Raw genomic sequence first — 13,817 nt, forward strand, 5'->3', positions numbered from 1 at the left:
GAAGTTCTGTCAGCAACAGGGGGAAGCAGGATAGGTGCTCCATGCCACTGCTAAGCATGGCAGGAGCCCTTCACACAGAAGCAGCATTCCAGACAGCAGCAAACTATCCAATGTGGAGAAAACCTCCCTGTCCCTGCCACCCTGTTTGGATGACAATAGCTTTAATCTTCCTGTTGTCCAGAAAAACATCAGCTGAGCTTCTGCCCCAACAGATCAGCTGCTCCTATTTCTAACAGGGCAACCCAGCTCCCATCCTGCATGCTCTCCATGCAATCACGTGCATCATTTGTAATAACTCCAGCCCACCTCAGCCACCGCAAGCCCCTCTACAAAGGACATGACCCTCCTTGGCACAAAGTCTCCTTACCTGATATGCCCTGATGAGAGATTGCACTGCAAGATGGTCCTCCACCAGTTTATCCACGTTAGGCTGTGCCTGAACCAGGGACTGGGCTTGAGACAGAGTGGAGAGGCTGGTAGTCAGTGGAGGGGGGCTTTGGTAAGCAGTGCCTGGAGCAGCTCCAGCATTGGCATTGCGAAAAAAGATGTCCCATGACTAGGAAAAAGAAAAGAGATGACCAGGGTCTTCACTTGCAGTCCAAACACCACCTCAGTCAAAGGTTACAGAGGTCTCAACTTTACTGCCAAACCAGGGGACAGAGCTACCTCTTCCCCTGTACCTCAGCTCCATGCAGCCACCACTGAAGACACCCACCTGCCTTGAACAAAAGAGCACTAAAACTCTCCCCCTATTCCAGCTCCACCACTGTCCCACTTCCCATCCACTTGGATTGTTCCTTCTGACATGTGACCAACACCAGAGCACCCCTCCCTTGGCAGTGGCACCAGGACAGGACACAGTGATACCCCATCCCTTGCCTATGCTTTTGGAATCACTGCTAGGAGCAAAAAGCCCCAGCCTGGACTTCCAGCTCATTTCCTTCTCCCCAGGGGAGGCCACTGCTCTCTAAATACCCCAGTTTTTTCTGAAAAATATTTCTGCCCTGTAATCCAATGCACATCTTCCTCTTTCCATGGTCTGAATGGCCAGAGACCTAAATCCCAGCATAAGCTGTGTTGTTCAGCCCTCAACCAGCAATGTTTTTATTTTTCTAACTCTTCTTCAATTTTCCCCCATCCTTTTGGTGACACCAATGACAGCACTATGGAGGTACTCCCATACCAGCTCTCCTATGCCCAGAACGAGGCAGCTGCCACCTCTGCTCATGTTCCCCCTGCAGATGGGCATTTCTAGGTGTTAAGAAAACAAATCACAGCACTGAAAAAAAGCCCTGGACAGACTTCGTGTACTGTAATACTTTTCCAGAACTGTCTGAAAAGCCTCGAAGTATCCCAGGCCAAACCCAAGTGAACCAGTCTCCTTGTAGAAGCACCAGCTATCTGGGGAAGGAGAGAGCCTGGCCAAACAAAGCCAAATCCACATCCTCCTGTCACGCTTGTGCCTCATCTCATGTGCTGCTGAATGACGGCAAAGGATAAGGGCACAGTGGAACAGCAGCTGTGTGCCAGCACAGACCCAGAAAGCTAGCAAGAGCAAATAAATCCCGTGGGATCTGCATGCTGGCTTCAGCCCAAGCGTCTCTCCACCGACAGGGAGCTTGGCATCCTGCATCTTGGAAAGCACCAAATACAGCCCTGGCAATCAGAGATGGGTGAAGCCCAGCCATGCCCAGAGTGTTTAAATCAAGTAGAAAAGTGCCCTCAAAGCAGGGGTTGCTTGGGGCAGAAAACAGTTTTTGTCCCCTGGAAGCAGGGTGGAGAGGACAGAAAACCCGCCCTTTTCTGGAGTCGCCCCAGCGCAATTCTCCCCGGAGCTTCTCCTGTTGCAGCACCCATCACATGCCCCAGGAAGGTATTTCCAATTTACCCAAACACCTCATTGTCCCATCACAAGACTGCATAAGGTGAATAAATTTAGAAACAGGTCACGCTAAAGGAACATAAATAAGATCTGGAACATTTTGACACTGTAACTGATAAACAATCACTCCCCCAAGGGGAAAAAAAGGGAAGGCAGAAAACACCCAACCCTGTTCTGACTGCTAAAGGAAATTTCAGTGGGAAAAGAGGGAAAGCTGCTTCTTGATTCATCCCTTTCCTTCTCTTCCCCAGGCTCACAGAGCTCCTGGGTGCCTGCAAAGCCTCAGCTCCTGCAAACAGAGGAACCCAGGGATGGGCTTTGTGCATTTGGGATGGAGAGGAACCTGGCTGGCTACTTTGCTCCGTGGTTTAAGGTCATTTCATGTACTGGCAAACAAAGACAGGCAAGAGAAAAGGAGCACCTATCAACCTGGGGGGCGGGTGGGGACAGGAAGCCTGGGGTGTTGCCTTTATAACCTCCTCTCTTCTGCCATTCATACCTCTTGGAGTTGCAATTGACTTCTGTTTTGGAAGAAAAGGTTCACTTTAAACTCTGCAAACAAGGTGTGGCACTGGCTGGGTCAGCTTGGGCACTTTCACTGAGTGCTTTATTGCTCCACAGAATGATGTCTGGATAGCACAGGGCAGGCTAGGGCCCTGATAAGTGCCATAAAGACATCAGCTTTCAACCTGCTGATGTGGTTTCGAACTCAAGAGAATCCAAAGGCTATCCCATAGGTTTCTGGGGAACACGGAGGTGCCTCTGGAGCTCACATCTCCCATGGGAGCGGCTGAACAGCCCCATCAGTGTTATCCTGCTTTATCATAGGAAGGAGAACTTTGCCTTAATCCAGCACTTGACAAAGGTAACAGCAGTAATAAACTTATGGGGTTATTTTTCTCTAACTTCTCTGTGCCCGTGGCAGCTCTGTGAGCACTCCACTCGCTTTTATACCTTGTATAGATGCAAACAGGATCTAAGATGCATAGATATACATTTTGGGTACAAGAGAGCTCAGATTCAGGGCATTTTTAGACAGTCCCACAGCTGCAATACAAAACATTAGCCTGGTCTGGCTTTCCCAGCGCTCCTCCATGCACTGGCAAAGTGGGATTGGTGAAACTGCCACAGACCAGGATAGTTCAGGCTTTAGAGGGATCCTAAGCTCAGTTCTGTGAGTGGAGCTCAGGGCAGGCTCTACTGGGAACAGTCCCAAACCAGCTCACCAAACCAAATCAGCACCTTCTACCAGATTCAGCTTCTGAAGAAGGGTGTGGGCTCCTATTGTGTCCAAGTGTCCCAGCTTGGAGGTTAGGCATATACAGCAAGGGAAGAGGAGTGACATTTCCCATCCACTGCAGGCACTGAGGGTGCTTCAGGCTGGGACATGCATAAGGGACACAGTTTCCACCTACAGCTCAGGCCGCTTCCAACTCCCTCCCCTGCCACAGGCTCTAGAAGCATCAACCCTGCTTGGCATGGTCCACAGGTCTGGCAGCACCTCCTGCTCCAGCAGGGAGAAGATGGCGAACATCAGAACTTAAGGCTGCAGGAGGAGGAGTAGCCTGAACCAACCAATTTAAGGCAGGTAATCTTTGCTGAGAGAAGGTAGTCAAATAGCAACCAATGGGTTCATGCTGTGCCCATTGCTCTGTCTTTTATCAACCTAGACATGGACCTTCAGTTTTCTGAGGTGTGATGGGGTCATCAAACCCCTTTCAATTTAAAATCCCAAACACTGGCAAGTTAAGGAGTCTGTGTTAAGGGCTGTTTCATGTACAGATCCATGGGGAGTGCTGTGTCCCTGTCTCCCAGTTCAATCCAAGCTCCAGGGCTGCTGCTTAGGGAGGCTGAACCTATTCCACATATAGGCAGGTACCACCCACTTGCAGCCACAGCTGTTTGGCCACCTTCCCTGAAGCATCCATGATGTTGCTTAGGGTATGGGGACACAGTGTGCCAAGCATCCAAGCTGGTCAAATGGAGGGCAGGAGGATGGTGTCCCCACTTCCAGAGGATCCAGTCCCAAGAGGAAGCAGCACTGAACCTGTGGCAGTCCACTGGCACCCATCACCTCTGCCCTCATCTCCTCTTTCTCTCACTCTGCTCTACTTTTTTTTATTCTATTATTATTATTATCCAACTCTGCTCATTGGACTTGAAAACTGGAGTTCAGCTAAAGGATTCCTTGCAGAGAATGTGGTAAAATAAGCTATTTTTTACCTTCCCTATTTTAAGCAAGCACTAAAGCTTGTTCTGCAGTTTAAACCCCTGGTTTAAACTGCAGGACAGTTTCCTCCTCCACATGGAGGAAATGCATTCAGTGTGCTCAGCTGGGACCATCGGACCAGTTGGAAGCCTCAGAGGTTTTTGGTGAAACAGCAAAGACACTCCAGCTCTTCCCAGCTGAACATGTCCTTCCTCCCTGGTGAGACACAGCACAGCAAGGAGCAGCTGGTCTCTGGGCTACACAGGGATAGGAAAACCTCAGCCAAGTCCCCGTGACAGCCTGATTCCTTCCAAGAGCTCCACCCTAGGACCTGACCCTCCCTCTGGCAGGATGGAGGCCAATGCTTATCAAGGACAGGAGGGGCACTTTCCTCCCTCAGGGAGGACACACAGGCTGATGAAGATTGCAAGCCAACAGGACTAGAGATAGCTGCAAGCCCAGCCTGAGCACAGCAGTTCAGCATCACAGCAGGAACAGGGGACCCAGGAAAAAGTGCAGAGAGGACAAAGCAGTGCAGAGAGGACAAAGCAGTGCAGAGAGGACAAAGCAGTGGAGAGAGGACAAAGCAGTGCAGAGAGAAGCTGGGAAGGAATCTTGGTAAACAGGTCACTGTTTACTGAGGTGGAGTCCACACAAGAAACAGGGCCTAGAATAAGGCCAAGTGCACCAGGAAGCACCAGCAAAGTCAACATCAATACACGCATCAAGCCCACCAGAAGTTTTGAGACCTGGAGCTGGATTTTGTAGGATCACAGAATGGTTGGAAGGGACACTCAAACGTCATACAGTCCCATCTCCCTGCTTTAACCATTTTCTGCCAAGGCAGGACTCCAGCTTGGTTTTGTTGGAAAAGCAGTCCCTAATACTTGCTTTTTCCATCATGAGTCTCAGGTTTGCTTCCTGAAAATGGCAAGACCTCATTTCATTTCATTTCATTTCATTTCATTTCATTTCATTTCATTTCATTTCATTTCACACACTGATCTTCCTGCTGTCACAAACAAGTCCCACGCAGGAGGAAAACTCTTATGTCCATCACTGCACTGCTCTCTGAGCACTAGGAAGTACTTCCAGAGATGTTGATTTCCAGGTCAGTCACCCAGAAATCACACACTTGAAATTCTTCACCATAAACACTGGACTTGGGGCCTGGAGACGTAGCGAAAGCTTTGTAGGAGCCCAAAACCTGACTGCACAAGGCCCCAGGTGACCTGGTCTAGCCATGAAGGTGGATGTCCCCCACATGCTAGAGGCCACCTCCAAGCTGGATGCTGGGGCAGAACATCCAGAGTCTCCTTCCAACTTAAATTCTCCTCCAGCTACTTCAGCCAAGTGTGCACATGCCCTGCTGACGTACAGACTGGCTGACAAGCCACATTAATGAGGAGACAAGACCAGAAGCAAAGCAGAAATCTGGCCACAGGACCCAAATTCACTTCCCAGACAGCTTCTGGGGTCTCTCCTGATGTTTACTCTCGTATCCACTTGGAGTGACTTTCAAGACTGTACAGAGTCTGGAATTAAAGAGCTGGTATCACACCATGACTCTCTGTCAAAGTCATGATTGTGCCTGTTGCTGGGATGAGGTGGTGTAACGCTCACTTGTTTTTAAATCAAGCTACAGTATTTAAGATCATGGCTTTTAATTCAATATCCCGCCTCTGAAGGAGGGGTTGTACCATGTGCTTGGGCACCTCTCAATTCACTATCTGCCAAAGGGCACAACCCAAACTAAGATGTTTTGTGATTTCCAAGTCTATAGTTTGGCTCAACCAGCTGTTTCCCTCCAAAGAAACATGAAGTCAACATTTTAGTGAAAATCCTCTGTTAAGAACTTTTTAGGACTTTCATTTTGGATGGGTGGGATCAGATCAGTGCCATTGAAAACACATCAAAACTGCCATGAGTACTGGGGCATAGGATTCCTTATACCCCCAACTGCTCATTCACTCATTCTATCCTGGTCTGTACATGGCTCATAAACGAAGAAAACCCTTGCTTCACATCAGGACATGTTCAAAACTGTCCTGAAAATCCCCCAAGTAATGCTGAGACTTAATCACTGGGGAAACATTTTTCCTTGTGAAACACTGGGGATGGGGAAAATAACGTTGTCAGGTTTCCTGCCTGCTCCCAGCTGAGCCCCCACCTGCTGGACTCAGCCTTGCTGTAAGAGCTTCAGGGATTCAGATCAGGACAGACGTCTGCACATACCACCCACAGCTGGATTGTTTTCCCAGTTTTAAGTTCCGGAGCACCTGGTGGGAATTCCTCTGGCCACCAGACCCCGTCGCCCTCCTCATCTGCACATTGGCAGCCTGCTTTACACACACAAGCTCAAAGCCAAGCTTAGCTACATCTGCCCCAATAGAGAATACCACCCATGCCTGAGACAAAAAGGAAACAAGTCACAATGTGGCGAATACCCTCCTTGCCCCTTTTTCACATCCTCCACTCTGGAATCAACCCTCTTGACGAGCCACCAGAGATGGAAAAAATACAGCATTGGGAGCTTGCAACAGGTGGTTTCCCAGAAGCCATTCCTTGTATCCACTTTTGATCCGGCCTGCGTCCCAAGCCCACGGCGTTCCCTCTTGAACAGAAAAAGCTCCTCTTGGTTCTTGCTCAAGGAATCACTGCTGTTTCTTTTGGGCTATATGAGGCAGAAGGACCATCCACCAACATCCAGGCCTAGAGACGAATTCACTCCTCCTCAAGAGGTGGCACTTACCTGCACCCACTGCTCAGATACACAGAGAAGTAAAGGTGATGTCCTGGCAAGGTTAATCCTTACCTTATGTACACTTTTGGGATTTTCCAGCCAAGCATAATACATTTCCTCCACATAGTTTGAACTAGTCCCACTCAGAAATGGTTCGGCAGCCACTGGTGCACTGTAGCACCTGAGCTGTTGGAACGTCCTGGGTGCTGCCGGTCTGTGTTGGGAAATTGTTTTTACAGTCTGTGAGGCCGTCAACGGCCTCAGCTTTGCAGCACAAGTCCTTAAGTTAAGCATTTTTGTCCTGTTGCCTCACACCAGTTCCTGTTGGGGGAGAACAGAAAAGTGGGTTACGAATTACTGCAGGAGAGCACTGAACAGAGACCACCCCCTCCCCAAGCACGGAGAACTGAGCTTAAGATCAGTTTTTAATGTGGATTAATCCTTCCACCCTGTCCCACAGCCAGGTTCCTGATGGCTTGGAAATGCAGTTTTTCCTCAGTACACTTGGCATGGCCAGGTCTGCCTCTCCCGTCCCTAGCAGCATGGCATCATCATCTCCCCCTGTCACAACAGTGCAAAGCAAATTTGTTTGGTGGGTACCCAACATCAGCCTTGAATGAGCCACTGCACACCAAAGCCACCCACATCTCTTGATTTCAGCTTCTTACATCACTCTCCCTCCCAGGGAGGTCTGGGCTACCATTTCTCTGACCACTCTGCTTGGCCGAGGTTTTCTTCTTGGTTTGTTGTGACTTGCACCAGGATAAAACTGGGAAGAAACTGTCCACAGGGAAAACTGCTTGCAAAGTAGGGGTATAGCATGCAAAGCACTTGAGAAGTGGGCTCCAGGAAAGACTGCTTCTCCTCAAAAGCCCAGACTCAGGAATATCAGTGCAGATGAAAGACCTAGAGAGGGGCTCTCCCCTGCTCAGAGAAGTCAGAAAAGTAACCTGGAGCCAGTGTTGGACATTTGATAGGTCCCACCCAGCAGCTTTCAGCAGGGCATGTACTGGGAGGCCTGGGGTTAGCCAGGGAGTTTGCCACAGGGTTGGCCATGGCGTTTTACACACATCCAACCAATCACCGCAGCCCAAGGAAAGCACTGGAGATCATCCTGAAAGAAGTGCAGGCACTTGGAGCAATTCTTCTTGGAGTTACCCTTTCCACCCAGCTCCTCTCACAAGAGGCAGGACCCAGGGCTAGAGGTGACCTAGCTGGCTGGTTTCTATATTCCAGACCAGTTTAACGAGCAGCAGCCCAATGTCAAAGCAGTTATCATGTGTTCACCAGATTAAAATGAAATTTCACAAGGGCCTAGAAAGAACGACACACCTTCATGGCCAGCATTTTGCTAGTCAGCCTCCCAGGTTTGTCTTGCTGAATCTAGTTCAGATACTGATCTCTACCCTGTAGTGACCAATAACAGGACCCAAGGGTTGCGTCAGGGAAGATTTAGGTTAGATATTAGCAAAAGGGTCTTCACCCAGAGGGTGTCTGGGCACTGCAGCAGATTCCCCAGGGAAGTGGTCAAAGCACAAAGTCTGAGAGTTCAAGAAGTGTTTAGACAACATTCTCAGGCCCAGGGTGCAACTCTTGGGGATGGTCCTGTGCAGGGCCAGGAGTTGGACTTGATGATCATTGTGGGTCCCTTCCAACAGTAGTTCTGACTGTGTGGCATGACAGGCGCTACACTTCCCATTGCAAACCATAAGGTTTCAGTTCAAAGAGCTCGAGGAAGACCCAGAGTCACATGAATTCAGACAAAGTGTTTGACAGATTTACCCACAGGAAAAAGAGAACCACTTTCCACCCAGCTCACATTCGCACCTGGCAAGAAAGGCCAGCAGGTGCAGGACCACAAGTGCCACAGAACTGCAGATTCTCCCAGTTCACCTTCATCAGATCTACAAAGCTAAACACACACTGCTATTTTTCTGAAAGGCTGAGAAAGTCAGGGATGTTCAGCCTAGATAAAAGAAGGGAGACCTCAGAGACCCTCACAGTTCCTAAAAGGGCTCTAAGAGAACTGAGGACAGACTTCAGACAGGGCCTGGAATGACAGGACAAGGGGGATTGGCTTCCCACTGCCAGAGGACAGGCTTAGATGGGATAGTGGGAGGAAATTCTTCCCTGTGAGGGTGGGGAGGCTCTGGTACAGGTTGCCCAGAGAAGATGTGTCTGCTCCTGGATCCCTGAAGTGTCCAAGGCCAGAGTAGATGGGGTTTGGAGCAACCTGGGCTAGTGTAAGTAGTCCCTGCCTAAGGTAGGGAGGTGGAACTGGATGATCTTTAAGATCGCTTTCCACGTAAAGCATTCCATGATTCCATGATACTTCAGACAGCCAACTGAATCAGGTGCTGAGCACAGGCATGCATATGACAGGGGAAAAGCTTTAGGACAGAAGCAGAATCATCATCTCCAGTTTCATGTCCAGTTTTGGTATTGTCACTCAGCAGCATCCAGTGACCTCTCTGGAACAGTGAGGTCAATGCCAGAGTTTGACCCAAAGTGAGCAGAACTAGCTTCTTTTTGAGGATCTCTTGCAGGGAGGGTTAGCTAGGAGCCTGGACAGAGACAGGCAAACTTGGAGCTGGGATGATTGCAAGCTGGATCAAAATAGAGAACCAGAAGCAAGGACGTATGAAACCAAGTCTGAGATAAGGGATATCAGGGTCACACAAGAATGCAAAGGTCATACTGGGAGTGACGACTGAGGAGAGTGCAGAGAGGCAGCCAGTCACAGCCCAAACCTCACCAAAAGGTCAAACATCAGGAATGCCCACAAGAGGTGATGGCCCAGAGCATGCCAATAAGCAAATTAACGTGGTAAATGTGACCCACCCACAGCCTTGTGGGGACGTGGGGACGTCAGTCTAGATGGCAGGTACGCGGTAACGACTTGCGACTTAGGAATACTTTCTAGGTTAAAAACAGCACAAATTCCACCTTCCAGGAAATGCCGGAGCCAGAGCCACCGGCTGCAGCCACAGTTTATCCAGCACCGGGTGTCTTCGAGCCCGCGGCAGGCGCGGGCCTTAGGACGGGCGGGGGCCGGGTCAGACCCTCTGTGGCCGCTACACGGCCGACCCAAGCCCACCAGAAGCCACCAGACATCTCCGCGAGGCACGGTGGGCTCGAACGGCATTCCCTAACCGAGCAAAGGGAACGAAGCAGCGCCGCAGCGGGGCCCAGGGAGGGTGCGGGGGCCCCGTGTCCCGGGGGCACGGGAAAGGCGAGTGGGACCCCCCGCCCGCCCCACCAGCGCGCCGGGGCCGCCCCCGTCCAGCACCGCCAATCACCGCCCGCCGACGCCGCTCGGGCTTGGCGCCTCTCGCTGTCTATAGGACAGAAGCGAGCACCCAAGCCTTCCCATTTGCCGCACGACTGCCCATCTCGCCACAATCCCGCCCCCCTCGCTCCCCTCCTCCCAGGCGCCCGGGCGGCGCCAAGGACACCGGGGCGCGACCGCAGGCCCCCGGCCCAGCGCGGCCCCCAGCGCGGCCCCCGGCGCGGCCCTCGCCCCGCTGCGGTGCCGGCCCCCGTCCCCAGCCCTCGTGCACGGCGGGGTCCGGCCCCACCGCCCAGCCCTGCCGCAGAACCCACCGGCGCGTCCGTACACCCCGCTCGTGGCCCCGGCTCTGACAGCACCGCGACCAGCGGCCCCGCCCCGCCCCTCCCTGCGTCATCACGTCGCGTCGTCACGCCCCTTTTGTCACGCCCTTCGATGCCAGCCCAATGCGGCTGCGCCGTCCGGCGCGAAACGGCGGGGGCGGGTAGCGGAGCGCGGGGCCCGGCACGACCGGCACGGCTCGGGGTCTACTGTACGGTCTGGGGACCCCCACCGTGGCCAGAGAATTCTCACTATGGCCTGGACACCCTTAGTATGATCTGGGGACTCCCGCCAAGGGCAGAGAACTCTCATCACAGCCTGAAGACCCTTGGTATGGCCCAGGGACACCCACTGTGGTTCATGGCTCACAACCCTCATCATGGCTTGGTGACTTCCATCGTGGCTTCAGGACCCCAACCATGGCCTGGTGACCTCTACCATGGCCTAGGGACCTCCATTGTGTCATGGAGGACCCCTTGCCCTGAGGTACCTCAGGCTTTTGCGGATATCCCACCATGTGTGGCAACCAGCGGATACCCAGCAGGGCACAGGAGGTACTCTGGGAGCTCTGCGTTTTTGGCAATTTCCTGGCAGTGAGTCATGGTGGTGCCAGTCTCGGCCACAGGAGCTGTGCAGGGCTGGATGGCACTTTCAGGAAGTGAAACAGGTGCCAGGAAAACACCCCAACAGCCCAAGTCCACGCAAACCCGGGCCACGCACATCCCCGGCCCTCTCAGCATGATGCAATCTCCGACACACTGGGTGGACCATGAGGATGAGCAGTGTCCTTAAAGGCCATGACTCTGAAGTGTCCACACAGTGGCATGAGTGCGCACAAGAAACTGAGCAGATGGCAGGGTCCTGCGCCCACTGGTGTTGGGACAGTGAGAACAAGAGGGGTGATAGAGGAGGCACAGCTGACCATGGCACCAGGGGTCTGGGCATTGCAGAAGGAAGCCGTGGAGAAATGGTGGAATGGCAGCACTTGCATCACCGGCCCCTTCCGGGACACCCACAATCCCTGGCCCTGACAAGGGTGGGTGTCCTTACAGCTGGGCTGGGGCTGGGATTGGTACTGGGGTCAGAGCTGGCTGAGTGAGTCGAGCTCCCTACTGGGTCAGCCAAATGGCAGGCTGGCACAGGGTCCCTGGTCCCACACATCAGCCCTGAATATCCCCTCTGTTCTCTTTCCCACACACCAGCCCTGGAGCATCCTTCTGCTCTGCCCCACAACCCAGCTCCAGATAATTCCCTGCTCTGCCCCATACTCTGGCCCTGGAGCATCCCCTGCTCTGCTCCATGCTCCACCTCCCCACTGCACTGCTTGGGGGCAATCAACCCCCCCCAGCCCTCCAGTCTCAACAGAGAAATTGGGCAAAACCGGGAGTTGCGAAACCTGGAAATCCCACTCTGACGGCGCTTCCTTCTAGGGACTCTTGAAAACCAGCCACACTGACACCAGGCTCAGAGAGCAGCCAAGCAGCACTGCAGGCAGGACAGACAGGAGCAGGCAGCCAAGTGCCTCAGAAGTTTGCAGGTACTGTGAAGTCTCTACCCAGGTCTCTGCAGTCAGTGGCAGCAATGGCATTCGTCCCTGATTTGGACACACTTGAGAGCAGCAGGTAAGAAAAGACATGCCGGAGAGGACTTTGGGGATGTGATGCTGCATTCCTGACCTGGACTTCAACATCTCCCTTTGCCTTTCAGCCTGAACGAGGAGACGTTGTATGGCCCCAACTGTCCCTGCCCACAGAAGGTAATGCTGGGGCAATGGGAGTGGTGGAGTCCATGTCATATGGAAGCCAGGCTCTCACCCTGCATCCCCTTTCTTCCCCAGAAGCCCCGACTAGACTTGGAGGTGACATCGCCAGGGGTGGGCATCCAGGTGACAGTGACAAAAGGTCACCTTTCCAGGACCTTTCGCCAGGCTGCCATCCTGGTGGTTGCTGTGACCAAGCTCCTAAAGCAGCCATCGCACAAGGACTTTGCTGATAGTGACCTTGGCAGCTTCTTGGATGATATTTTCGGTATGAGGGTGATGTCAGGGTGTCACCCTAGCCAGAGGATATTCTTGGGGGATACTCTTGGACCTGGGAGCAGCATCCTCCTGACTGTCTTGCTCTCCACAGAGCCCGTCTCCTTCGAGTGCATCAAGGGCAGTTATACCAGGGCACCCGTTTTCCGCTACACTCGCTCCCAGTCCTTCGACATCCTGGACATTGACCACAAGTGCTTTGTGCTGGAGTCACCCACCCAGCTGGTGGCCTTGCACCTGCAGGGACCTTCTGCTGGACGGAAAGGTGAGACCATATGCTCCCATCCCAATGTTCCTGTCCCCAAACCCAAGACCACCCAGGAGCCACCCCACAATCCCAGGACCACCCATTTACCTGTCCCTTCTCTCTGCAGTGAAGCTCAACATTGCTCTGTACCGTCCCCGGTCATCACAGGGCAGTCCAGGGTCTGGAAGGGTGCCGGTGGCATTGGGTATCAAGGGCTACCAGCTCTACATGTCATGTGTGATGAGTGGCACTGAGCCCGTGCTGCAGCTGGAGGTGAGCAGGGGGTCTCACCAGTCTGTATTCTGTGGGGCTGGGGGCTCCATTCCACCTTGACCTCCATTTCACCCCCCTGGCTATAGGAAGCTGACATCAGGAGGGATATTGAGAGTGTGGAGTTGACCCGCTTCATCTTCTACCGCCTGGATAGCCCAGCTGAGGGGACCACCCGCTTTGAGTCAGCCGCCTTCCCTGGCTGGTTCATTTGCACATCCCTGCAGCCCCGCCAGCCTGTCGGCATCACAAATACCCCAGACCAGGTGAACATTGCTACCTATGAGCTGAGTGGGCGGTGAGGACCCTGCATCAACCCAACCGGCAGTCACCGGTTTTCAGGCTGTATGTACTAAGTACAACCCCCTGGGACATAGCCCCCCTCCCCATCTATTTCATGTGAAACTAGCAGCTCTGGACCCCATGGGCTCGCACCACCCCAATATGTATTTATTTATTTATTTTGTCTGCCCCTTGCTTTGGTACTTACTTATTGTGCCCCCTTATTTATTTTTGTATTTAATTTGTATGTGGATGGAAGTGGAAATAAAAAGTTTTCTAGGACAGTATTTCTCAGCTCATTGCTCATGGGGGATGGGATTATGGATAGGAAAATCCTTCTGCTTTGGCTGCTCTTTCGGTGAAAACCCAGGGAGTAGAGGGCCACCCCACAGCCCAGGAACCACCCTGACCCATGCAGACCCTCCACCATTCTATCTCCATGCCCACACCATAGCTGGGAGGTAAATGGGGTGGGCATCCTGTGGTGAATGCCCAACAGCCCTGGCAGCTGCCTGGAACTGTCACGTCTGCCCCAGCTG

At 52.7% G+C, this 13,817-nt stretch overlaps 2 protein-coding genes across 7 annotated transcripts in view; one reads left to right on the forward strand and one right to left on the reverse strand.

Annotated features, from left to right (window-relative positions):
• The window catches only part of OGDH (oxoglutarate dehydrogenase), a 31,989-nt gene extending 21,453 nt beyond the window's left edge, over positions 1–10,536 (reverse strand). For 2 of the 4 annotated variants that reach the window (XM_063420739.1, XM_063420740.1), the window contains exons 1-3: positions 10,438–10,536; positions 6,907–7,155; positions 368–556 (exon numbers count right to left, since the gene is read on the reverse strand). In XM_063420739.1, coding sequence (XP_063276809.1) covers positions 368–556; positions 6,907–7,128 — 411 coding nt within the window. In that variant the 5' untranslated portion in view covers positions 7,129–7,155; positions 10,438–10,536. The remainder of the gene's footprint in view (positions 1–367; positions 557–6,906; positions 7,156–10,437) is intronic. The other 2 variants (XM_063420741.1, XM_063420742.1) reach the window with 1 other exon arrangement.
• Positions 10,537–10,590: 54 nt separating this feature from the next.
• On the forward strand, positions 10,591–13,548 carry IL1B (interleukin 1 beta). 3 transcript variants are annotated; one of them, XM_063420744.1, is made up of 6 exons: positions 10,591–11,480; positions 11,875–12,066; positions 12,152–12,471; positions 12,574–12,744; positions 12,854–12,999; positions 13,086–13,548. In XM_063420744.1, the coding sequence occupies exons 2-6, from the start codon at positions 12,026–12,028 to the stop codon at positions 13,296–13,298; spliced, it is 891 nt and encodes a 296-aa protein (XP_063276814.1). In that variant the 5' UTR covers positions 10,591–11,480; positions 11,875–12,025; the 3' UTR covers positions 13,299–13,548. The 3 variants fall into 3 exon arrangements, with proteins under 3 accessions (XP_063276814.1, XP_063276813.1, XP_063276816.1); XM_063420746.1 differs by having other exon boundaries at positions 10,593–12,066; positions 12,152–12,200; positions 12,282–12,471; XM_063420743.1 differs by having other exon boundaries at positions 10,591–12,066.
• Positions 13,549–13,817: the final 269 nt, after the last annotated feature.

Source organism: Prinia subflava, chromosome 32, assembly GCF_021018805.1.
Source record: "Prinia subflava isolate CZ2003 ecotype Zambia chromosome 32, Cam_Psub_1.2, whole genome shotgun sequence".
NCBI lineage: Eukaryota > Metazoa > Chordata > Aves > Passeriformes > Cisticolidae > Prinia > Prinia subflava.

Bases quoted from the DNA above. Each gene is read 5' to 3' on its own strand.
- IL1B (XM_063420743.1), top strand. From the start codon at position 12,026: ATGGCATTCGTCCCTGATTTGGACACACTTGAGAGCAGCAG. The intron at 12,745-12,853 runs GTGAGACCATAT...TTCTCTCTGCAG, and splicing joins ACCTTCTGCTGGACGGAAAG to TGAAGCTCAACATTGCTCTG. The intron at 13,000-13,085 runs GTGAGCAGGGGG...CCCTGGCTATAG, and splicing joins AGCCCGTGCTGCAGCTGGAG to GAAGCTGACATCAGGAGGGA.